The 24,465-nt window shown below is 39.5% G+C and overlaps 2 protein-coding genes across 7 annotated transcripts in view; one reads left to right on the top strand and one right to left on the bottom strand.

The window, feature by feature from the left end:
* Positions 1–9,961, top strand: part of LRCH3 (leucine rich repeats and calponin homology domain containing 3) — a 139,822-nt gene extending 129,861 nt beyond the window's left edge. For 3 of the 4 annotated variants that reach the window (XM_088465192.1, XM_088465190.1, XM_088465189.1), the window contains 4 exons: positions 541–656; positions 1,341–1,478; positions 1,577–1,654; positions 4,520–8,121. In XM_088465192.1, coding sequence (XP_088321318.1) covers positions 541–656; positions 1,341–1,478; positions 1,577–1,654; positions 4,520–4,726 — 539 coding nt within the window. In that variant the 3' untranslated portion in view covers positions 4,727–8,121. Of the gene's footprint in view, positions 1–540; positions 657–1,340; positions 1,479–1,576; positions 1,655–4,519; positions 8,122–8,476 lie in introns of those variants that run through there. The other variant, XM_088465191.1, reaches the window with a different exon arrangement.
* An 8,571-nt stretch (positions 9,962–18,532) lies between these two features.
* Positions 18,533–24,465, bottom strand: part of DRC9 (dynein regulatory complex subunit 9) — a 37,626-nt gene continuing 31,693 nt past the window's right edge. For 2 of the 3 annotated variants that reach the window (XM_088465194.1, XM_088465196.1), the window contains 3 exons: positions 23,737–23,868; positions 18,993–19,094; positions 18,533–18,769 (listed from right to left, as the gene is read on the bottom strand). In XM_088465194.1, coding sequence (XP_088321320.1) covers positions 18,647–18,769; positions 18,993–19,094; positions 23,737–23,868 — 357 coding nt within the window. In that variant the 3' untranslated portion in view covers positions 18,533–18,646. Of the gene's footprint in view, positions 18,770–18,992; positions 19,095–22,380; positions 23,184–23,736; positions 23,869–24,465 lie in introns of those variants that run through there. The other variant, XM_088465195.1, reaches the window with a different exon arrangement.

The following is a 24,465-nucleotide window of genomic DNA, read 5'->3' as shown; positions in this document are numbered from 1 at the left end:
GTGACCAGATCACCTGCAGGCCCGATGGTAGGAGGCAGCTACACCGTACCTGGGAGCTCTTGTAAAATGGGATCAGTAGCTAATGACTGCCCACCAGAAGTCCACTCCTTTATTTGACAGCAAAAAGTCAATACTTGTCAGAAAGCTGCTTTTATGCACGGGTTCATTTGCATCTGCCGTGGCATTAGAGCGTTTAGGCTTTCGGCTCTATTTTAAGGCTAGTGTGTATGAGCTCTGTGATGCTGGAATTACATGCTTTTCTCCCATCTCTCTAATTCTAGTGGCTTTCATGGGAACCACTTTATATGGTCTTCCTTAAGTATGTCCATACATAATCCTAGAACTTGCAGGTGCCTGGCATGATATTTGTATATTGTATATCTCAAATGTTTCAATCAGTTTATTAAAAACAGTTTTTATTGTGACATTATTTAATTTCCACACTTAAGAACCAGTCGTTATACACCTGTTTCAGGTGGACATTGTGTCTTATGTTTGTTTTCATTTCTCCATCATCCATTAAAAATATTTTCTTGACAGGTGTAACACCTCCTCTCAGCACTGCTGCTTCTTCCGGTGATTGCACAACCTCCAGGACAGAACATAGCGCTAGAATTCGTCAGGAAGAGCTAGAGGTGACCGAGCAGCTCAGAAAGGTTGGTTTTACATCTATTCCTCAAGAACTCAGTTTCCCGATTTTTCGCTTTATTAATTTAAAAACATGGGTGATTCTGCAAATAGTTTTCTTTCATTCCTTTAACTTTTTTAGTTTTGGAATCCGGATTTTCTACTGTAATACTTTCTTACTGAACTTCCATGTGTATTGATCCCCTGTACTTAAGTTACATTTGAAGCATGGAAGAGAGCAGCACTGCAGTGTCTTAGGAGACCATAATGACTAGTACATTGTGTTTTAAGTTCCAGTACCAGACACAATGAAAGCTTAAGTAATAGATGTCTCTCTGGTTTATGAAAAGTGGGATAAAGAACTGAACAAGGAGTAAATCCGAAACACCAGTGACCAAGAAATAGAAATTCCCTTTTAGGGTATTGATAAAGCAGGCGGTGGAACACTGTTAAACTGCTAGATCAGTCTCTTTAAAGTGAAATTGTTGGCTACACATTAGAGACATCTGTTTTGAAGGCTCACGAGAATGCAATCCTATTCATTCAATAAGAACTAGCTCCTCAGTGATATGTACCTCTTTGTTGTAAAGAATTCATAGTTAATTTAAAAGACCTGGATTTTGTGGTGTTGAATTGTAACATAGGTTTTAACTTGACACAGACTTCCCTTATTTAAAAATATGAATTTATCTTTTTTTTTTTTTTTCACCTAGAATATAGAGTCACGGTTAAAGGTATCACTTCCCAGTGATCTGGGGGCAGCTCTGACAGACGGTGTGGTTTTGTGTCATTTAGCCAATCATGTTCGGCCAAGATCTGTGTCGAGTATTCATGTCCCCTCACCAGCTGTTGTAAGTATTTAGTGTCCTATATTACTGTGTGCTTGCTTTAAGTTAACAGTGAATTTGAATCTCTCTCATCAGTACAAATCTATGCCTCTCTTCAATAGCCCAAGCTCACAATGGCAAAATGCAGGAGAAATGTGGAAAACTTCCTGGAAGCCTGCAAGAAAATCGGTGTCCCCCAGGTAAAACATGTTGGACATTGTGCCCTTCTTATGTTTCTTAGTGTATGACAAAGTATATCCACCTTTTAATGTTATGGCCCGTACACACGGGACGAACAGACAACGATCAGATATCGTTGTCTGATCGTCCTGCATGTGATGGATGTTCGATATCGAACATGCACCAACCCCCCATCGACTATAACGACCCGCGATTAACGATCGTGGGTCCCTATAGCAAACAGGCTAACCTGGTCGATATTGACCAGGTAGGCCTGAATGCACGGGCGATGGTCGATATCGACCATCATTTGGTCGTTTGAAGGGGCCAGAAACTGGTCGATTTGAATGATAACGATATATCGATATCGTTCAAATCGACCAGGGAAATCTGACCGTGTGTATGCAGCATCACACTCTGCAGTCTCAGGGAGGCAGTTCAGTTAGCAGCGTGGCCGTGATGTGCTCTTCCGAAATGACACATCATGACCAGCAACATCGCTAGTTTGTCCTCGCATCCCTTAGAGGTGCACAGGAAAACTAGTGATATTCCTCCTACGTTATAGGCAGATATGTGCACAGCCAAAGATCACTGGATGTTAAGTGGCTTCTATATGAATCGCCCCCTTATAGCTTTGCTACAGTGGGCTCCATGTACTATACAAATGTTAGCTATGTCTTCATTCTGTATTTGCCCTTATTCGCTCTTCTTTTCTTTTTTCTTCTGCATTTTCTAACTGCATATTTCACCTTTTTTTTTTATTATTCCTTTACCCACAATACTCCTATATTCCTTTTCAACGTCTTTGTCCATTTTCCAGGATTATTTCCCTGAGGAATGCGTGTAGCTTTCCCACGTGATAATCATCAACTGCCTACCTACGCATGCTCTTAGTGCAGCACTTGTCATTCACATTGACCTGTAAAACACTTAAATATTCATTGTGAGCAGAAAACATGTTTATATTTTATTTGTGGGAACCACAACATATAGCAATGTAGCCCACTCTAGTCTAAAATGTACCTATTGTCATCTATGGTTAGTGAGTGAGACATTGATGGGAGAGCATTAGTAGTATTTGATAGAAAAGTCTATGAGACACCAGTAAAATGCAGTCTTGGTTATCTATGCTGTACACTGGTGCTTGCAAGTTTGTGAACCCTGCAGAATTTTCTATATTTCTGCTGAAATTTGGCCTAAAACTACATCAGATCTTCAAATAAGTCCTAAAAGTAGATAAAGAAAACCAAATCAAACAAATGACACACAAAAATTAGACATGCTCTTTTTTTTATCTGTGAGTGGCAAAAGTATGTGAACGTTTTAGGCTTAGCAGATATTTTGAAGGTGAAATTGTATTTTCAGTCTATGGGATGACAATCAGGTGTGAGTGGACAAACCTGTCTTTTTAAAAGAACAGGGTTCTATCAAAGTCTGATGTTCACAACACGTTTGTGGAAGTGTATCATGGCACGAACAACGGAGATTTCTGAGAACCTCAGAAGAAGAGTTGTAGATGCTCATCAGGCTGGAAAAGGTTACAAAACCATCTCGGACTCCTCCAATCAACAGTCAGACAGATTGTGTACAAATGGAGGATATTCCAGACCATTATTACCCTCCCCAGGAGTGGTCGACCAACAAAGATCACGCCAAGAGCAAGGCGTCTAATAGTTGGCAAGGTCACAAAGGAACCCAAGGCAACCTATAATCAACTGAAGGCCTTTCTCGCATTAGCTAATGTTAATGTTCATGAGTCCATCATCAGGAGGACACTGAACAACAATGGTGTACTTGGCAGGATTGCAAGGAGAAAGCCACTGCTCTCCAAAAAGAACATTGCTGCCAGTCTGCAGTTTGCTAAAGATCACCTGGACAAGCCAGAAGACTATTGGAACAATGTTTTGTGGACAGATAAAAAAAAATAATGCTTTTTGGTTTAAATGAGAAGCGTTATGTTTGGAGAAAGGAGAACACTGCATTCCAGCATAAAAACCTCATATCATCTTTGAACTGTGGTGCTATCATGGTTTGGGCCTGTTTTGCTGCATCTGGCCCAGGACGAGGACAACTTGATGGGACAATGAATTTTGAATTATACCTGAATATTCTAAAGGATAATGTCAGGACATCTGTCTATGAGCTGCATCGAGAACGTGGGTCATGCAGCAAGACAATGACCCAAAGCACACAAGTCATTTCACCAAACAATGGTTAAAGAGGAATAAATGTAAAGTTTTGGAATGACCAAGTCAAAGTCCTGACCTTAATCCAATTGGTGCTGTGGAAGGACCTGAAGCGAGCCGCTCACATGGGAGGAAACCCACCAACATAACAGAGTTGAAGCTGTTTTGTACGGAGGAATGGGGTAAAATTCCTCCAAACCAATGTTCAGGACTAATCAACAATTACCGGAAAGGTTTAGAAGCAGTTATTGCTGCACAAGAGGGTCATACCAGATACTGAAAGCAAAGGTTCACAGATATGTGATATTGGATCATTTTCCACAATAAAAAAATGAGCACGTCTAATTTTTTTTTTCTCTCATTTGTTTGATTTGGTTCTTTATCTACTTTTAGGACTTATGTGAAAATCTGAGGTAGTTTTAGGCCAAATTTCAGCAGAAATATAGAAAATTCAGAAGGGTTCACAAACTTTAAAGCACCACTGTATGACTTTTTGCATTCATTCACTGACTCTCCTAACACTTCTGGAATCTAATAATATACAGATCCAAGAACATTTCCTTATTATCCCTTTTCCTGCCATCCCACTTGTCGTCTTGGTTCTAGTATCAGCAATGATGTGTCTAACTGCATGGTTGTGTTTGCATGACTGACTCTGCATTTCTGTTTTTCCCTTCTTGCTCCGCCCCCTCTGGACAGGACAAAGTTTGTCTCCCCTCAGACATTCTTCAGCTAAACCTCTGCAGCGTTAAGGGAACTCTGGAAAGTCTCCTCTCCTTTGGAGAAGGCTCACGAGCATCCGCTCTTTCCTCACACCTCCTGGGCTTCACCTTTTTTTACTGCAGCCTTATGCTTCTCCTCTTCCTGCTCTATCGCTGGTTTCTTGCCTTCTGGACACAGGCATGAAGAGGCAGGGGGACGCCTTATAATCTGTGGGGTGGGTGTATTCTCCTAGGAACCTCTATCCCGTGAAGCGCAATGTCACTGTTACAGTTTTTACTATGAAGTAAACTGTGATCTAGGGCCAGTGATTATCATCAACCGAGGATGCAAATACTAGGACCTCCACACCTGTGACTTACTGCAGTATGTATTTAATGTTATAGGTTAAAGACCGTCTCTAATCTTCTTGCTTATAAGTAGCAATATATTAATGAGGCAAAAAATGTTATACTTTCCCCACTACTACGCTTTATAGTCAATCTCACATGCAGCATTGGAAAACTGAGATCTGGGGCTTAAAAGGCTCTTACGGTTGAGTAGCTGCTTGGATGGAAGATGTTGGGTTCTGACGACCATTTCTTATAGCTTGCTGCACTCTCCATGGGCCTTTAAGCTAAGACTGCTAGATCGTAATCTTCATTCAGTTTAAGTGATTCAGGTAGTTGTAATTGGTTATGTGCTGAATCACAGTACACCTTATACCAAAGGCTTATCCGTTTGACTAACTTGAGCAGAAAGCCAGATGAGGGAGGCTGAATTTTATCTGTGTGTCTAGTTAGACCTAATATAGTAATTTGTGTAACTAAAATGAATAGGAACTTGCAATATATGAAAGCTAAACTCTTCATTAAGCTTCTGAAATCTGGTGATATATTGTATTATTATGAGTGCCTTTTTAATCTCACTTTTTAAAGCTCTGCACTCTAATATAGACTGGTTCTCAAAATGAAGAGACTGAGATGGGATAGTAACTGAAATGGGCTTCCTGTCTCTATAAAAAAAACAAAACAAAAAAAAACACCTATGAAACTACCAAGCGCTTGTCAAGAACAGTATCTTATAAAACAGTATAATGACATATCTTGCTCTCTGCTGATTCATTTTACATATATCCTTAAAAATTTGAGCTCCTCGCAGGTTTTCTAATTTGTGGCGCCTGATTTAGAAACGCGCAAAGCGGCTGCATCAGCAATTTTTCACCCTATGTATTTGTCAAAAGTGTACGTATACATTTGGAGTTCTGCAGGCTATTCAGAGTAACACATAGGGGAGCCAGATCTCTGCTTGTGGCTAAATGGCTGTAGCTGGGCAGCAAGGAGACTTTCTCCGATGGGATAAGTGTACTGTGGAGGCACAATTGCGAGCTATTCAGTGGTGAGCATACACAGAGATTTGCCTGGTATCTTTTGAACCAAGGATGTCACTGATGCAAATGCTCCCTGATGGTGATGACTACTTACAAGTGGATGGACATGGACGAGGAGGCCAATTCTGAGTACAGGTTAAGTCTCCCATATCCAAAATGCTTGAGACCAGGGGTATTTTGGATATCGGAATATTCGTTTTTTGGAATAATTGCATACCATAATGAAATATCTTGGGAATAGGGAATAGGACCCAAATATACACACACACAATGCATTTATGTGTTATATACACCTTATACACAGCCTGAAGGTAATTTTATACAATAATTTCAATAAAATTGTGGCTCAAACAAAGTTTGTGTACATACATAAAATTCATTTATGTATCATATACACCATATACACACAGCCTGAAGGTAATTTTATACAATATTTTTAATAATTTGTGCCTTAGACAAAGTTTGTGTATATTGAACCATCAAAAATCAAAGGTTTCATTATCTCAGGCATGCCAAAATAATTCCGTATTTCGGAATATTTGGATATGGGAGACTCAGCCTGTACATGATTGTGTGAAACGCTGAATCGTGCTATTTACAAAAACACAGTTTAAGGCATTGAGGGGAAGTTTGTCAGAATTTTTTTTACCTGTCATGAGCACATTGAAAATCTTCTGACGTTGTGCACTGATGGCAAAATATTGTTAGTTCCACAATCCACCTTCTGCTATCTGTTACCTCTGCTGCATGTTTATGTCACTTCCACTGCGGAGATCTGGCCATTTATGTAAAACAGTTGGAAACAATGCTCATAATACCTTATGTATAATGGGCTTTTCATCGAATTTTTTGGAACGTGAGTAAGCAAAGGAGTGATTGGATCTAGTGTCTTCTGGCTTCATTTATAATTACATCTTTAAATTGCCTGTCACAAAGTTAATATTTGTACGAGAAAGTATTTTGTTGATGATTATTATCATCATCATATTTATTATTGTGGCTCAGAAATACCATTTTGTAGGATCTTCTGTTAATCCCAGTGGTAGTTTTCCATCTTTTTATGATTTTTAAAATGAAGTTCTAATGGAGAAAGGGCCTGTATAGACATTGCAGCACTACGTGCAGTGATTGCTGGAATAAACCAGAAGTCCCACAATCCATTGCAAAAAAAGCAGCTGTAATCCTCATCTGTCTCTCACCTGTGACTATTGGCAGGAACTTCTGACCCAGGGATTTCGGCAGTTAGCAAATTACATCAAAGTAATCATTTGCACCCAATGTAGGGAAGCTTTTTTTTTTATTATGACCGGTATTGAAGTATTCAGTAGCTTTAATGCTCATCCCTTTGATGTTAATTCCTGCCTCCATTTAGGAAGTGTAAAACAGCGCTTCTCCAATGCATGTGACTGGTTGCATCAGCTCCTGTTGAAATATTCTGCAGCCGCACAGAGCAAGGAGCTGCAGAGATTGTAACACCATATGAGATTTAAATCGGTAGAGGGTGGGCTAGAAGTTCCCTTCCCTTCATAGGAGTGTCTGTTGCTCAGAGCAAGCAACCTAAACAATATTTTATCTACATGATGTCAGTCTTGACTGTGTATGCCAACGGCTCACAAGTACCTTGTTGTATTAGCAAATATCGATGATAAAGGAAGCCACTTGTCTAAAAGTGTAATTATCCTTTAATGCTCCAAAAATATCATTACCTCAACTGGGGTCTGGAATCAAGTAATGCTACTACAGTCTGCTATTGTTACAGTGTGTATACAGATATCTAGAAGCACAAGTATGCCTATATATAACTATATAGCAGCAGAAACTGAAAAGGCAAACAGAACTTATTTTCGATGATGTTCACTTGTCCGAGAAATGTTTCTTGCATACAGTGTTCACTATCAAGAATTGAATTTGCCTACTTCTATAGCATAATGCTATGTTTCTTAACACTAACACAAGACTGCAGCACAAAAGTGACCTAATGTATGGTTTTGTGTGCCTTACTTGTCCTTACCCCATAAATCCAATGTATTCATTTGCTGCAGAGTGTACGGTGACATCTTAGTAGTATGAGACCTGAAGCGTTCTCAGGAGTGTAATGCAGAATAGGGGAGAGTGTGTGTAATGCAGAGCAGTGATGTACAATGTTTTCTTCTGCATCTCTTTTGCCAATTGCACTTTGTTTTTCTGCTAACTTTTCTAAATAAATTTTGCTACAGACTTTACAAGAGTGTCTTCTATTCTTTGTTCCTGCTCTCTCCCCTGTGGTGAGGATGATCCCCCTTCTCTTGCATCTCTGCACTTCCCATTGGCCCCTAAGTGATCTGCTGTTGGATATTCCACTTCTCTGTCCCATGACCAAGTCAGCATTAGAAGATAGAAATCACCTTCATTAGCACATAATTCTGATATACAAGTTCCCCTCACATATCACTCCATTAATCTTCATTAACTTTTTGTTTGTTTTTTAGTTTATATACATTTGCTTTGTCACTTGCTATTCATTTTTATTTTATTTGTATTTAGCTTCTTTGTTTTTTGTTTTCCTTTCCCATTACTTCCATTTACAGGACCGTCTGTGTCTGCCTCCTCATATCCTTGAAGAGACCGGACTGATGGAAGTGGCAGGAACAGTTCAAGCGTTGTTGGACCTTGCCCCTCCTAAACACCTGTCCCCAACCACTGTGTGAACACCTCAGTATAGTTCAAGGATCCTCATTTTGTGCACTTCTTCTGCATCCCACTTATCACTAATGAGGGGTCCCCAGATCACAAGCACACAGGACATTTCACGCAGAATTCTCCATTATGTCCACGACAGGTTTTAGCTGAATTTAAAAAAAAAAAAGAATCTTGTTTTGATACAAATTATCTGTATTTGTTACTATTGTACACATTTTTCCCCCAAAAAAGAAAAAAATATTCCCTTTTGGCTTGCACAACTTAAAAGCAGGTCCAAAATGTGCTCAGTAAGGACATATGGAAGAAGTGCAATATGAGACTGATGTGTACTTTACAAACCCCAATCACTCAAGATGGGGTAGTACTTTGTAACCAGGCAAAGAAAGCTACTTATTTTCTCTGTTCCCCACTCGGCTGGTGAGGTCCTATAACATACTACAGCCAAATGGAAAAGCCTGAAGAACTGGAACCAACCGCTGACTGGTCAGCTAGGATTTGACTCACAAATGCTAAACCCAGTGTTGCTGACAGAAATTGCTGTGCACATGAAGGTAATGAAAATGTCTGCACAATGGCACATTTCTGGGGTAGGCTCAGACCATAGATATCGCAGCTTGGTTCATGTGAATGGGGACAGACAAAATATGAGGAGTTTGACTATGCATGAAATCTTCCCATGTTGGAGTTTATTTGGAAAAGTCCTGTGACAATAACTGACACTTATTACACATGCACATACAGCTCCCTGAGCGGAGTTTCACAATGTTCTTACAGCATTTGAAAGTAGAGGTTGTTTTTTTTTGTCAGGATTCTTTGACGAGTTAGTGGTCAGTTTTTGGGTTGTTTTTATTTATGACTTTATTTATTTTGTTCTTATTTTTAAGCTTTTATGTCCAGTGTTTTATCATGATGGACACAATGACAGGAAGGGAGAAAATGACCTAGAAGTTATATTAGCAGTCATTGTGTTCTGGTAATCTACACTCCTGTAAGAAAATAATAGCAGGTTATTGGACCAGAAGTTCTAATTTTTTGTAGAGTTGGCTAAAAAGTAAACCTGGTCAGAATTATGCATCACAGTGTTTTACATTTAGCCCAATAGCTGTGGCAAAACTCTCAGCCTCAGAGATGAACTATAGGCCGTGCACCTTGTGGCAGTTACAATCACACATTACCTGACTGACACTTTTCAGTAATCAACAATACACGCTGAAATGTGTGTCCTGTTTATAATCCTTGAAATCTGGAGTTGTATAATGGTTTTCATCTAATTGTATTTCGTATTGCATCAGTTAGAGCAGGGGTCTTCAACCTTTGGCCCTCCAGCTGCTGTGGAACTACACATCCCAGCATGCCCTGCCACCGTTTTGATATAACAGCATGCTAAAACAGTGGCAGGGCATCCTGGGATCTGTAGTTCCACAGCAGCTGGAGGGCCAAAGGTTTGAAGACCCCTGGGTTAGGGTCATTAATCTATATCACAGTGTCTTTTATTTTTTGTATTTTCCCCTCACTTTTATTAACATATATGTAATGCCCATGATGTGGGAGTAAAACCTGTCCTTGTTGTCTTGGTTTGCAGATACAGCCGCTGTGTTATCAGTTAGTTTAACAACTTTCATGTTTTGTACAAGAACATAAATTTCAAACCTGCATTATTGCATGTTATTTTATTTCTCTGCTGTCTATTCAAAGTCTTAGTACTCCACAGCTATAGTCTGGATGCTACAACTGTACAAGTCTGGTTTGGAAATATTCATATGTGTGTTCATAACCACTAATATTGTAACATTCTCAAGTTTTCAGATTTTGCTCCCTGTACTTTTATAATTGGACTGTGCGTGATGACGGTCCTTCCTCCAGTTAGAAGTTTTTTTTCACAGCTGTTGCAACAGATCTTACCTAATCTAAAGCAGCCCAAACACGGTGCGATATGCACCATGTATGATGACTGCCGATCCGATGCCCGACATATTGGGCGGTCCCCACACGTGGTGCGAAGTGATGGCTGACCGCCTGATATGCTGGCACCTCCCTCCCTCACCCGCATAGCACAACATGGGGTCGTACATCACGTCCCCAGATCGAGTGAATTTTCCGTAAGATCTGGTGATGCGATGTACGACCCCACGGGAGCGTGTATGGGACGATATAGCAGCTATAACGTGCCAATCCGTCATATCGGTTACTATATCGCATTGTGTATGGCCGGTATAGGAAGACATAAGTAGTGGAGTAGGTGATCACCATAGGTCCTGCTATATGTTAGTGAGTTACTATTTTTAGCTGTGTTGGAGAACCAGGTTAGTGATCACTACCAAAGTACTGTTAGGAATAATGGGGCATTTGGGAAAAATTCACCTGAAAGTGTTGTATCATGCTACAATATGAATAAGAGAGTGATATGCACACCTTAAGGGGTAAATTTACTAAGATGGGAGTTCTATCAAGAAGTGATGTTGCCCATGGCAACCAATCAGATTCTACTTCTCGCTTATCTAGCACCTTCTAGAAGATACCTGGAATCTAATTGGTTACTATGGGCAACATCACTTCTTAATAGAACTCACATCTTAGTAAATTTACCCCTAAGAGTCACCTTGAAATTACCGGGGAAAGATGTCTTGCTCTAATATATATATACCTCAGATCCCATGATGCCATTCACCAGTTGGAGTAGACACAAGGTTATCTATAATGCTGCCGTGCATGAAGATATGAGCATGACTGACGGCTCCAATGTAGGACTGACTGTTAGGTCAGTTCTGTGGTCCATTAACAAGCGTAATTTAGCATTAATATTCCCAGGAGAAAAGTATTGCATACAAATAGTAACAAAATTAATAACTTTTGATACTAGTTATTACTGAGCACATTGATTATATACATCCATTGATGTTGAATAGGAAGGCTTGATGTGTTTACTGTGACAAAGCACCAATACAGTGCTTTTCCCCATCTGTTGTGATTTGAGATTCTTAGCAGATACCAGTATTTACATTTCTTATGGTTGTACCATTGATGTGCGCAGTGCAGCTTAGTATTACTAGTTCTAGTTGTAACACGTGAATTAATCTATCATTTGTATCCCACAATAACTGGCCAGATAAATCCATGTTTACATAGTTCACTTTCTAATGTAATAGCATGGACATTGGGGTTTATTTAATATGGTGGTGCACATTATGGTGACTATAACCCGTCTAAGTACATTTTCCGCTTTATAGTCATTTCAGAGTCCTGGGCCACAATCAGATGCTGGATATTTAGAAGAAAGAATATATTGTATAGGTATAGTGTTGCATGTCTAAGTGCAGAACTGGATAGTACAGAGTTTCCCAAACTCTGCCGTTGCAGTCTAGGTTTTAAGGATCTCCATGCTTGTGTCCAGATGGTTAGATCAAATTAACTGAGGTACTAATTAAGTCACCTGTAATTAAGCATTGATATTTTTAAAATCTGCACTGTATTGGTGGAGTTTAGAAAACCCAGGGATAGTACATATGTTCTAAAACTTGGTCCTCAGGACACCAAACAGTTCATGTTTTCCAAGTCTCCTCACAGAATCACAAGTGAAATAATTAGCTCCACCAGTGGATCATTTAAAATGTGCCGGTGAGTAATGACTACACCTGCTAGGTGCCCAGGAAAACCTGAACTGTTTGGGGTCCTGAAGACCGAGTTTGAGAACCACTGGGATAGTAGATAATCATGATGTTAAACATTGTAAATGTAGTAAATATACGTTGTTACTGGTTGAGCTAAAATATTAACTCACTGGTTCGTTTACTTATTCTTCATGTGCAAACATAGTACAAGTATATGCTTATGGTTGCTGTGGCGTCTTTAACTTTGTGGGTAATTTGGTAGTATGCTAAACGCCATAGGAAAATAACCATGGGAGTGGTACACAGTGACAGCTGTTAGGCATAATACCGAATTACCCGGACGGTTAAAGGCACCACAGACACTGTGAGCATATATTCTGTTTACACATCAAGAATAAGTAAACAATTCTGTGAGCTTATATCTACCATCACAGTACACCCTTGTGTTAAATATAGTCCTTGCTTGTTGGACAGCATTTACAGTAACCTATAGGAACTGTATCAACATTGTTTGATATGTTAGCTCATCCAGTAACAATGTGTATGAGCTACATTTACAGTACATTGTTTAACATTTCTGCACTTAAATACATGCAACATCAAACCTCTATTTAATAAAATATATTATTACAAGATATTTTTTATTTATAAACATCCAGCATCTGATTTTGGTCCAGCACTCTGATATCACTATAATTCTCATTTCTTTTTTTGGAGGGGTTAGAGTAGGCTGCAGGGTAGGAAACACTGAGGACAGCGCAGTCAGTGAACAATACCCCCTGATAGTTTGCTTGCCTTGGGTTACGGCACATTATTTCTCTTATAAGTAGACCCCAGTGTGTCCTACAGTAAATCATTTAAGCTGCTTTACTTCTGTCATCTGTTGGGGACAATAATATTGAACATATTTTGTCTATGAAAGGTTAAGCTCTTGTACGGCACTAAGATAAGCTCTCTGTATTTTCCAAAGGCAGTATATATTCAAGACTCAACTGTCGGGACATTGTTCAGACATACTGGGTTTAACTGACAGGTATATGGCAAGATGTATGGCTCTCTTTAAGGTATTAGACTCAGCCATAACATCCTGATGTTTTTAGGAAGTGTATATCATTACAGTATATTGTGTTTTCCTGTTCGTTTTTAATCTGTACATGGATGTAACATGAATGTAATTTTTACTGATGACTTTTACTCGCAGAATGGTTTGTTACACAATATGTTTGTAAAGGGAAGACATTCATACCACAGAGCTGTGTATGGTGTGGTCCACATTTTCCTGTAGCAGTACAGCCCTGTGCTTTTATTATCCTACAAATACTTTTTTATTTTTAAATAGTTTGAAATGCAAAGTCTTCTAATTATATGCAGATATTACTATTTTAATATTCCAATGATGTTGATCTAACTAGCAGATTTTAATGGAAAAAAAATATTCTTTATTGATGTTATATATATGTGGAAATTTCAAATTGATCTTCATATTAAAATACCAAGGGGGCAATTTATGAGGGGTATCCACTTAGCGATTTAAACAAGCGATTGCACGATAACGATGTTATTATCGTGCAATCGCATGCATCGGGCATGTTTTGGACGGAAGCGACCCGCGATGTGCGTGCCCGTGGGTCGCTTCCGACATCGCCCGTACATGCAGGTCAACCTGACGATCTCGTCTGGTTCCAGCATGTGCAGGGATGTGCCGGGACTGAACGAGTGAACGTTAAGTCTAGGCACATCACTAGCTATACAAACGACAGCACGATTGCAATGTCGCAATCGTGCTCTCGTTTGTATATCGCTAAGTGGATACCCCCCATTACTTAGCCGTGCTAAAACTGACTTTTTGTGCATTCTTTTCAATCCCATAGCCAGTTAATTTCACTTTTCGCCTGTATGCACGCACTCCTGTTTTTTCGCACAATTCAATTTAAAAGTCGTCTCTTGGCATTCGCACGATAATTCTTGAATGTTTTACAAGCAAATCGTATAGGTGAAAATGGGAAAATCTGGGTGTAACCCAAACAAAGGCAACGTAATATTCTATAACAATATAGAAGTCTATTAGTGGCCATACTAAAAGTATTTGGGGTTCTTAAATTATGTCAAATGGCTGTTATAAGCATTTTTCTCGAATAGTGGAAAAAATTATAGAAAGCAAGTGTTTCTTTTTTACAAAATAAATGCTCTACTTAAAGTGGGGGTGCATACAAATTCCTATAACTGTGTGTTTCGTTTTAGCCACTAAAAAATAAAAACCTTCAAAATATACCTCTAACACCCACCTGCAATCTTAAAAACACCTGACCCATTTATACAGTGTCCCACATCAATTAACCCTTTTTCTGGCACGTTGTTCATTTTTACCCCAAAAATGACGTAATTATTGGCCAAATTAAGTTACTTAAAAATTATTTTTTTTCCCTAATTAGTCAATAAGGAGGGTTTTCCAGTCATTCTGAGCCAAGTCCCAAAATTTTTACATTTTAAAATAGGGATTTTTCCCAACTTTTCACCTGCTGTATTTTGTGTTAAACCCTATGAAGAATTATCACGCGTTAACTTGAGGGCTAAATGAATAGTGCAAAAAAAGTTTCTGCATGAAATTCACTTTAACGAGCGAAAACGGGTTATTGCGGCTAATTACATTCCCCACCAAGACTGAAAATAACAGGTTTAAATTGTGTAAAAGAAAAACTGTCAATTGTAGATATTGCGATGCCCATGCAGCCCCTACCTGCTGCAGTAATTTGGAGGTGGTCACTTCTTTGTACATACATTAATCTTTTCCGGAGTTAGTCTGAACATAGACCCCCTCCCAAGTTGGTAAGATCTTCACGGGTTTTAGTATTCATTTTGAATTGTAATGATGTATATTAGAAGCAAATGAAGCATACGTGACCATGCAGAACTTTATCAATTTATTTTCAATATGTTTTTAAAGCTACACATACATTTACTTGCAGTTTCTTTAACTAGAAAAGCACTAGTTTTGTTGGTGTAGTTATAACGCTCATCTATTAAACGTTTAGTCACCATATTGCAGTGAACAATTATTTATACACCGTGGCAGCAGCCATTTTGTTGGCTGACCCATAATAACAAGTAACATTACTCATGTACAGAAATGGTGGCCTCATTTGTATGTGTGGACAGGTGCATGTTACATTAGTATTGACATTTGCAGGCTATAAAGGAAGCTAATAAGTCTCTATATCTTCTTAATGATCTTTCTTAAACTACAGTACCCTCATGTATCAGAAAGGAGCATACCAAAAAAGGCCTCATTTGGCATTAAAACTAAATGACATAAAGGCATAATTCATACTCTTAAATTCTAGATTTAATATCAATGCAGTAACACTTTTCAGTGTTTTATCATGGTTGAAAAAGATAAAGGTATTTACATTTAAAAAGCACTATCCCATTCATTCCTACAAAATATACCTAAGAGCACTGTAGATTATGTTCTACTGAAATTGGTTATACTGAATCCATTAGGCTAGTTGTGGGGGGAAAATCCATTTAATATCATATCAAGTTAATAACATCATAACTGTGAACTCTATGTTGTGGCGTTGAACACATACTAACCCATAGAAAGACTTGGCTATGAAATTGTACAATCATTTCACTGTTCATGTTGGATTTGTTTTTACATTGGGCTTCTAAAGGCCCCTACACACAGAACGTTATTGCTAACGATACGAGGATCAGAACGATAAATCATCAATATCGTTCCGTGTGTATGCACTATAACAGGCAAAGCGACTGACTATCCCATGCAGCGCTGTGCGGGGGGGAATGTCGGGCATAGGATTGCCCCGTGTGTAGGAACCGTCCGATATGTCGGCCCTGGGATTGTCTGTCACATCATCGGTGCCTTCACATCGTACCATGTGTTAGGCACCTTAAAATTGGACTCTGCAACCCTTAAAGATTTGTGATGTTTTACTCTTTACTGTATATTTTAGCAACAATATGTTAAATATTACAACTGGGTATTCCTGCAACAGTGCACATGAGTATACTGACACTTCACACAGCAAGTATTGTCATATTTTTAATATAATGTCTGTACTTTTATGAATACTATGTGGTTATATAGGCATCCATGTAATGGTTTGTTTGTTTTTTGCTTCTGACTTTGAAACAAACGTCTCCTTTCAAGAAGCTGTTGGACATGACCAATACAAAACATTTTAGCACTGAGTGATTCCCTGTAGTATATCAGTGCTAATGAGCTACATGACCGATTTCCTGGAGTGCAATGTACTGACCCTTCATTCAAAGTAGTTCAGTATATTTTCCCATGCCTTTTATACCCCTTTTACACCAAACAAATAACCCGGGTTATTGCCAGGTCGATCCGGGTTGAGGCTCTGTGTGGACGGTTCCCAAAAAAATAACCCGGGTCGATTTACCAGGCAATCTTACTCTGGTTGAGAGCAGGGTTGAAAACGGGTTGTTCCCGGGTCATGAGGCAGTGTAAACGGGTGCTACCCTGCTTATTTGACCTGGCTAGCTGTGAAAGATGCTGATTGGAGCTTCTGGGGCACCAGCAGATGATATAATTTGTCAGTGAGCTGCAGAGAGAGACGCACATGAAGCCATCGCTTGCCTGCCTAACCTCCTGCACCACAGCAGCCTGACCAGCAGCCACAAAAGCAGGCAGGCACACAGCCTGCCACAGCCAGAACTGCAACCTGTAGCAATGCTGTAAGCAGTCCCCACCTCTCTCTTTTGTTGCCTTTTGTGACCATCTTTGTCAGACCTTAAAACAGACCATTTTTAATGACTTCTATAGAGAAAAGCAGGGATTACCCGGGTTCAGTGTAAACGGGGCAAACTCGGGAATAACCCGGGTCGAGTTGCAGTGTAAACGGGGTCTGAAGCCGAGTTTGACCCAGGATTGACCAGTGTTCAAATTCCAGGGTCGGACCCGGGATTTTGGTGTAAAAGGGGTATTAGTGATTGTTGCCAAGCAAGCACTTTTATTTGTCCCTGTTCTATAGTAAGGCTTCCCAAATATGATTTATTTTAAACATGAAAAGTTGAAAGGTTTCTGAAAACACACATGCATGTCTTACTGCAAAACACTTACCATACTGTCAACATATGTTGCTGACTGAAAATTGTTAATAATGACCAGTGTAAAACTGCGCTCCTGTGCAGTCATTAGATTTTACCTGGATCCTTCTGTGTAGTATAAAACAGATTATGACAAGAATTAGGGAAGCTCTGAACCCTCACCAGGTTTGCTTGGCTTTCAGATTCTATGTAATACTGGGGTTAGAGAGGGGAGGAGGGGGGGTATATATATATATAAATGTACAGATAGACAATGTGGGATGGGAATTCAAATTGTAAACTACAGGTGGTTCTCCAAACTTCTTATTGGTTGTTTATTTTTGTAAATACATTCCATATTTTTAAGATTGTTTAAAAGTATATATTTGTCTCTGTACATGTAGTAGTTCCTCTCCAAATTGTCTAATTATCTTTTCCCAGTCAAAAAGAGTGATATGTGGTCATTTCAATAAAAAATTGACCTTTTCAAGTATTTTCTGTCTGCTTTATTTTATGTGGCGTGCGGTAGTCTGGGTATACTGTACATATGGTTTTACCAGCACATGCTCAGTTACATATAACATTTTCAGCAGAGAGTTATGAAGGAAAAGAGGGAAAAAACACAATTGCAGAAATAAGTTTTGAAATTGTGTTTATATGTTGCAAAATGGGATTGTCTCTTACATGCAAAGGCATTATCACTATATAAATATGCTGGAATGAGAAAATACCACCCTTCCCATTTTATGTCAGTTCTTCCATTACATTATCATGAATGCTTTCTGAATATATCCTAGTGGGGTTGCGTATGAGATCCCGGGCTGTCGGGATGCCGCTGGTCAGAAAACAGACAGTGGCATCCCGACATCCCTAACCTCCCCCCATAGTGCCTCCCCGCACCCTAAACCTAACCCTCCCCCTAATGGCAAATCCTAACCTAACACCCGATACTTTCCTTCGGGATGCCAGCGGTCGGGAGTCTGGTGCCGGAATTCTGGCCGTCTGCATCCCGCATGGTGGGATGCTGACTACATTCCACCCTAGTGTCTGTGTCACAGAATTCTGTGAGTGTCTATCTTCTCCTCCTTGGTGCTATCCTTGTCACCATGCGGACAGAGCCACATACAAACATGATTTACAGGCTCATTTTACATTGTCTGCCAAGGTGTTAGCAAATCTGTGCAGGAAAATCACTGAGGAGAACATTAGAGATGGAGAATTGTAGATACATCATAAATAAATGAGCAATAACACACATGGGACACAAGCAGGCATGTTTTTATTATAGTCATCATTATCTGTAAGTTGTCCAATCAGTGCCTCTCTTGGGCATGTCTACAGATGCTATTTTCACCAAGTATTGTATTGTATATCACTTTTTTACTTTTTGCCTCCTTTTTTGCCTTTACCCTTTTTGCCTTTTTCTTTCCCTTTTTTGCTTTTCGTCTTCTTGTAAGGTCCTAGGCCTTTTCTCACCATCATGCCTCTCCACCAGGCTTGTATCTAAAAACAGATCATGTTGCTTAAAGTGGGTGTACATTATAGTTCCAGCAGTCAGAAATAGAAATGAGGAACAGTTCATCCTAATACATGCATACAAGGAGACAAGCAATACTTTTTGTGAGACTATCATTAATTTCACATCTGGTAAATGTGCGTCACTGTATGCAATGAATCCCTACTTTTTGTCTATAGACCGTGTTACTGGAGCACCCTGGGTAGTTACCTTGATTGCACTTGCTAGTTCCAACTTTTTCTGTTTCTTCTGGTGCTGAGCTTTCTCCTTCTCCAATCGGTCTTCAATAATCACTTTCTCAAACTCTGTATACTAAAAAGTTGAATTTCCTTAATAAGAGGTTTACAGTTTTGCACAATATTCAGCAACGCAATAACCTTACTTGGACATTTGTAGTGATTAACATATTAATAAGGTAATTTATCCCCATTTACACTGACTTGATGGGCCAGGAGTTTTGCATATTTTATTTATTGCCTGTGATCGATCACTGAAGCAAGCAAGAATATGTAGCCTGTTTTAGATGGGGATCAATGTTCTCTATTACGCTATGTTGTCAAAAGAGCACTGGTGGATTTTATACCTAATAATATGCATGTTAATCAGACGTAGCATTAGTCTACTACTGGTTTTCTGCAAAAGTGGAGTTCTACATGTATGTATTATATATCACCTTTATGTATTATCGCCTTCCTAAATGGTCGTAAACTGTGTGATAATACATTTCTGTACCGCAAGATGAAGCGTTCTAAACTTGAGTTTCTCCATTACAAACCTATTCACTCAGCTCTCCCCTACATGGATAGTGTACCACGTTCTAGTTCACATTTTTTCTAAACTGCAACAATATTATTTTATAAATTTCTGTCCGCCAAATACTATACAATGTAAGACAAGGTTACCACCATCACAATCGTGTTGTCTGATTGTAATCTTTTTATCCATGCATTGAGATAAGGCTGTAGAACACCCAAACAATTTCAATAGAACATAGGTTCTCAAACTCTGTCCTAAGGACCTCACACAGTGCATGTTTTCCAGGTCTCCTTACAATCACAAGCGAAATAATAATCTTCACCTGTGGATCTTTTAAAATGTGTCCGTGAGTAATGAATACACCTGTGCACCTGCTGAGTGACCTGTGTGGGGTCCTGAGGTCAGAGAGTTTGAGAACCACTGTATTAGAACAACTAGTCTGGCGATGTGGGTACAGTCTTTTCTGGATATGATCTGGGTTGTGAAATCACTTAAACATGCTTTGGTAATACCCCAGGTTTAGCTCTGGCCTTAGAAGGACTAGACCTTTGGTTCTCCACGTCCTGTGAAACTACAAAACCGAGCATACCCACCAGCTGTCAGTATGCTTGGGCTTGTAGTTCCACAACACCTGTAGAGCCACAGGTAGTTTAGACTGGGGCCATGGCATGACAAAACATGGAGAGTGCAAAGACTGACTTTATGATGTCCGGATTCAAGCTCCTAAAAGCAGCCACATAGGAGTAGCACACATCCTAATGAGATGACAACTGAGCAAAGATGGATGCTCCTATCACTATTGCGAATATTTAGCTTATTATTTTTTATATATGCCAGCTTTTGGTAATTTGTTTTATTGTCCCCACATGTTCATTTATTTAATTGATTAAGTAAATGTATTTTGTAATATTCTGAAAGTGTTCGTAAGTGTAAGCATAAAGCACCTGGACAAAGGCTTTTGCATATGTTTTTGGTCTAGATATTTGTATCATCTACGTCATCAAGTGGAAAAACACATCAATGTTACACAACCTGGGAAACCCTCTGCCCTGACCAGGGGGAAGAAAAAATGCTTCTGTGAGGTCACTATTTATAAGGTTATGGGCCTCATTCAGAGATGTACATAAACACGATGGTTTGTATACGTCTCTGATGGTGGGAGAACCACTCATGTGCAGGCCTACACCTGCGAGTTGTCTCCAAGCCGCAGCATGACTGACAGGCTACAGCCATTTGAGGGCAGGGAAGAGGTGGTGCTGGCATGCGTTCCTGGAAATGGGGCCGTGTTGACCCCCTTTTCTAGGAGTGCAGAGGCCAGGGTTTGCTACAGAAGATGCGGATTTTCTGAGTCGCCTTTGGCTTTCTTAGATGGCCTGACGCTGCAACCTTCAATGGTTGCAATGGTGATACAATTCTGTATATCACAAAAATAAGAGAAAGGTAAGTAGTTTTGAGGGTGCACTAGCGACCACAAAAATATAATTTAAAAGTTATATACTTTATTGGTATGTATTAAATATGTCAGTCCTTATAAGTTAAAATAGGTGAAATCTAAAACAAAAGAACATTAAAAAAGGAATGAAAAATAGTAAAGTGTATTAAAATATATGTTCAACAAAACAACCATTGTCTGTGTCATTCTGTTTCTGTAAATCACATATTACAGCTAATTGCTTATAAGCAATCACACTGTTATGTCTTAGTTTCATACGTTATGGCCAGAGAGTTTAATAGAATGTTATTCTCTCACTAAGGAAGAGATGGGTGTTGTGTAGTCTAGCCCTGTATATGTATCCAATCGGTTCCTCTTAGGTAACTGCATAACTGGGCATTATCACCTTTGTCATTTCATCATTCTTATAATAATCTTTATATTATTTATATCCCACACATGTACAACTCAGTATGTCAAGGCATGAATGGTGAAACAGTCGTAGGCTCTCTGCAGCCATTGTCTATGTTCTCAATATATTGAAACACACTGTCATTGTTTATGCTGTTAGATTGAGAGTGATACATGTGTTACACTGTATATAGCATTCCCGCTAAGCTGTTTTAGCGGGGTGCTGCGGCCTGCCCTCCTTCTGGAGGGCAAAAAGTGCCCTGCCCTCCTTTAGGAGGGCAAAAAGCGCCCTGCCCTCACAGCCTGCGGGTGCCGTCTTCAGACGCGGGTCGCAGTGTCCTGCGGGTGGGGAAATGTGCGGTGACCCGGTCACTGCCGGTGAATAGACGCTGGGAGCATGTACCCGGCATCTATACTCCCTGTCTGCAGCGCTTGAGGGCTACCCGGCGTGTCTGAAAGTGCCGGGCACGCCCCCAAAAGTGAAAAAAAGGTGATGCGTCTTATAGACACGCGCACCGCCTCCGGCACCCTGCCAGCTGCCGGAGCTAGAGTGAACACTATGGATACCTGGTGACTTTTTAGTCGCCTCCAAACAAAGCATTGAGAAAACACTGACAGCTTTGGCAGAGGACAGGGTAATACAGATGCACACGAGTAAAAGCAATGATAACAATATGTTAGGATCGAATGGCAGAAGCTAATTAATACTGCATATGTAGCCCTAACCTGCCACAACCTAATTGGTGATTAATGTGAGGATAGATACTAAAAATGAATTCATACTGAGCTGTACCTATGTGGGATATTATATGAATCCTCATTAGCAGGACACAAATACATTTGAGTAGCACAGTAAAAATCTGTGTGGTTAATAAAGATTATTATAAGAATGATGAAATGACAAATGTGATAATGCCCAGTTATGCAGTTACCTAAGAGGAACCGATTGGATACATATACAGGGCTAGACTACACAACACCCATCTCTTCCTTAGTGAGAGAATAACATTCTATTAAACTCTCTGGCCATAACGTATGAAACTAAGACATAACAGTGTGATTACTTATAAGCAATTAGCTGTAATAAGTGATTTACAGAAACAGACAATGGTTGTTTTGTTGAACATATATTTTAATACACTTTACTATTTTTCATTCCTTTTTTTTTCATGTTCTTTCGTTTTATTTTTCACCTATTTTAACTTATAATGACTGATATAAACTTTATTGGTATGTATTAAATATAACTTTTAAATTATATTTTTGTGGTCGATAGTGCACCCTCGAAACTACTTACCTTTCTCTTCTTATTTTTGTGATATATATGAAAATTGAGTAGCGGGTAGCACCTCATAGCAGCCATATAACTATGTGGTATAGTCATGTAACTACAGATTTGAGCTATTTTCAGATAAGGACTACTGAAGATATTAGGGATGAATCCTGCACCAGTGTCTTTATCCTGTCTTGATTTTGGTGATCCGATTCTGTGTCTGCGATGCTGTCAGGAGGCGTCTTTTCTCCATTCAAACGCCTCCTGCTGCATTAACATATTTTCACAACGCTCTGCGTCTTTGGACGCAGCAGTGATGTGAAATGCGTCCAACTCTGAATCAGGCTCTATGTACACAATAGTTTACTTCCATGTTCTGCTGTGGGCTCTTGGAGAGTTTCTTACTGATAATTTATCAAATTAAAGGCACTAAACTAGATGGATCACAGACTAAAGCAACACATTTATTGTTCATCTGTTCAGTAACGGCATCCATTTCCCATAGGTATCCGTGGTCACTGTGCTGGTACTGCGGAAAGTATAAGGATCACATTTTAAGGACAGAAATCTCCAAAAATAGTACCAGTGACAGCCATGGTCTGCCATCCATTCTCTATGTAATCTGAACAGCGGCTCTGACATGTGGCAAATGCCAGATCTGAGACCCCAGTAATCCTTTTTATGTCTTCCCCAAAATGATGAGCTATGAAAGAACACTCCAACAGGAGCCATGTTACACTAGTGGGTACAACCTAGCTGTTCAGTAAATACAGGTCACTAAATGATCACCTTGCACATACTGTGTAGGTTGTGCCTTTCTTGTAGCAAAAAAACAAATATAGGAAGCTATACACTTTTGACTTGCACTAAAACTAGGGAAATGGCAGAAGAATATATTTGTATAATATAGTATTGGACCAACAAAATACATGATACAGTATATATTGTTCTTCCTGTACAAAAGTAAAATACAATGGCCCCAAGGATCTGACACCCAGCAGGTGCTTGATAAACAGTGCAAATGCTCTTTGCTGTTAAAACATTATTTGTATAAAAGTGAAAGTTTTTATTTGTGCCCCTACTTGTTTGGCAAGATCCTGCAGCAGCGTCAGGTCATTAATTCTGGCAGCCTTCAGAGCACTGAGTGCGGCCTGCTTCTCCTCTGTGTCCTTGTCATACTTCTCCATCCAGTATTCCAACTTCTCTTCCAGCTCCTGATAGACATAAACAGCAACTTATCTAATATGGCATGTTAGGCTAGGTAACACATGGGAAAGAGGAAACCTTACACTGGAAGCCATATGGGAAAAGGGAAGTATGTGGTCCTAGCACTGGTATGAAGTAAGGTGCCAACCTCTAATAAATGGTACCACACAGTAGACATATAGTGAGGTGATCCCAGAAGTAAAACAAATTCAATAACAGAACACAAAGAGAAGTGGGCAGTACATTGGGGTACACATGGCAACATATATAGTTTTTTTTTTATGTATGTCCATACATTTTTAATTAGCAATTTTAGTTCAACCTGCTAAACACGAAACAAGACAGAGTCCAAATAGGCTTCAAGAATTGGAGTATAGTGCATTAAAGATCTGAGTCCTAATCTAGTGTGTGTAACAATTCCTTAAAAGGGGTAACTTGTCATAACCATGGGCTAATTACCCTCCTAACACACACAATACAAGACAGTGTAATGTCAGAATAATATGGTGAAGGAAGGTGACTATATAAGTGAAAGGAGTCAGAGTAGACACAGATCACAATAAGACACCTGCCCACTCAGAAATGATTAGCAATTAGCAATCTGC

Source organism: Taudactylus pleione, unplaced genomic scaffold (assembly GCF_031769625.1).
Source record: "Taudactylus pleione unplaced genomic scaffold, aTauple2 ptg001903l, whole genome shotgun sequence".
Classification (NCBI taxonomy): domain Eukaryota; kingdom Metazoa; phylum Chordata; class Amphibia; order Anura; family Myobatrachidae; genus Taudactylus; species Taudactylus pleione.
The sequence above is the reverse complement of the archived record's forward strand: the minus strand, read 5'-3'. Positions and strand labels throughout refer to the sequence as shown.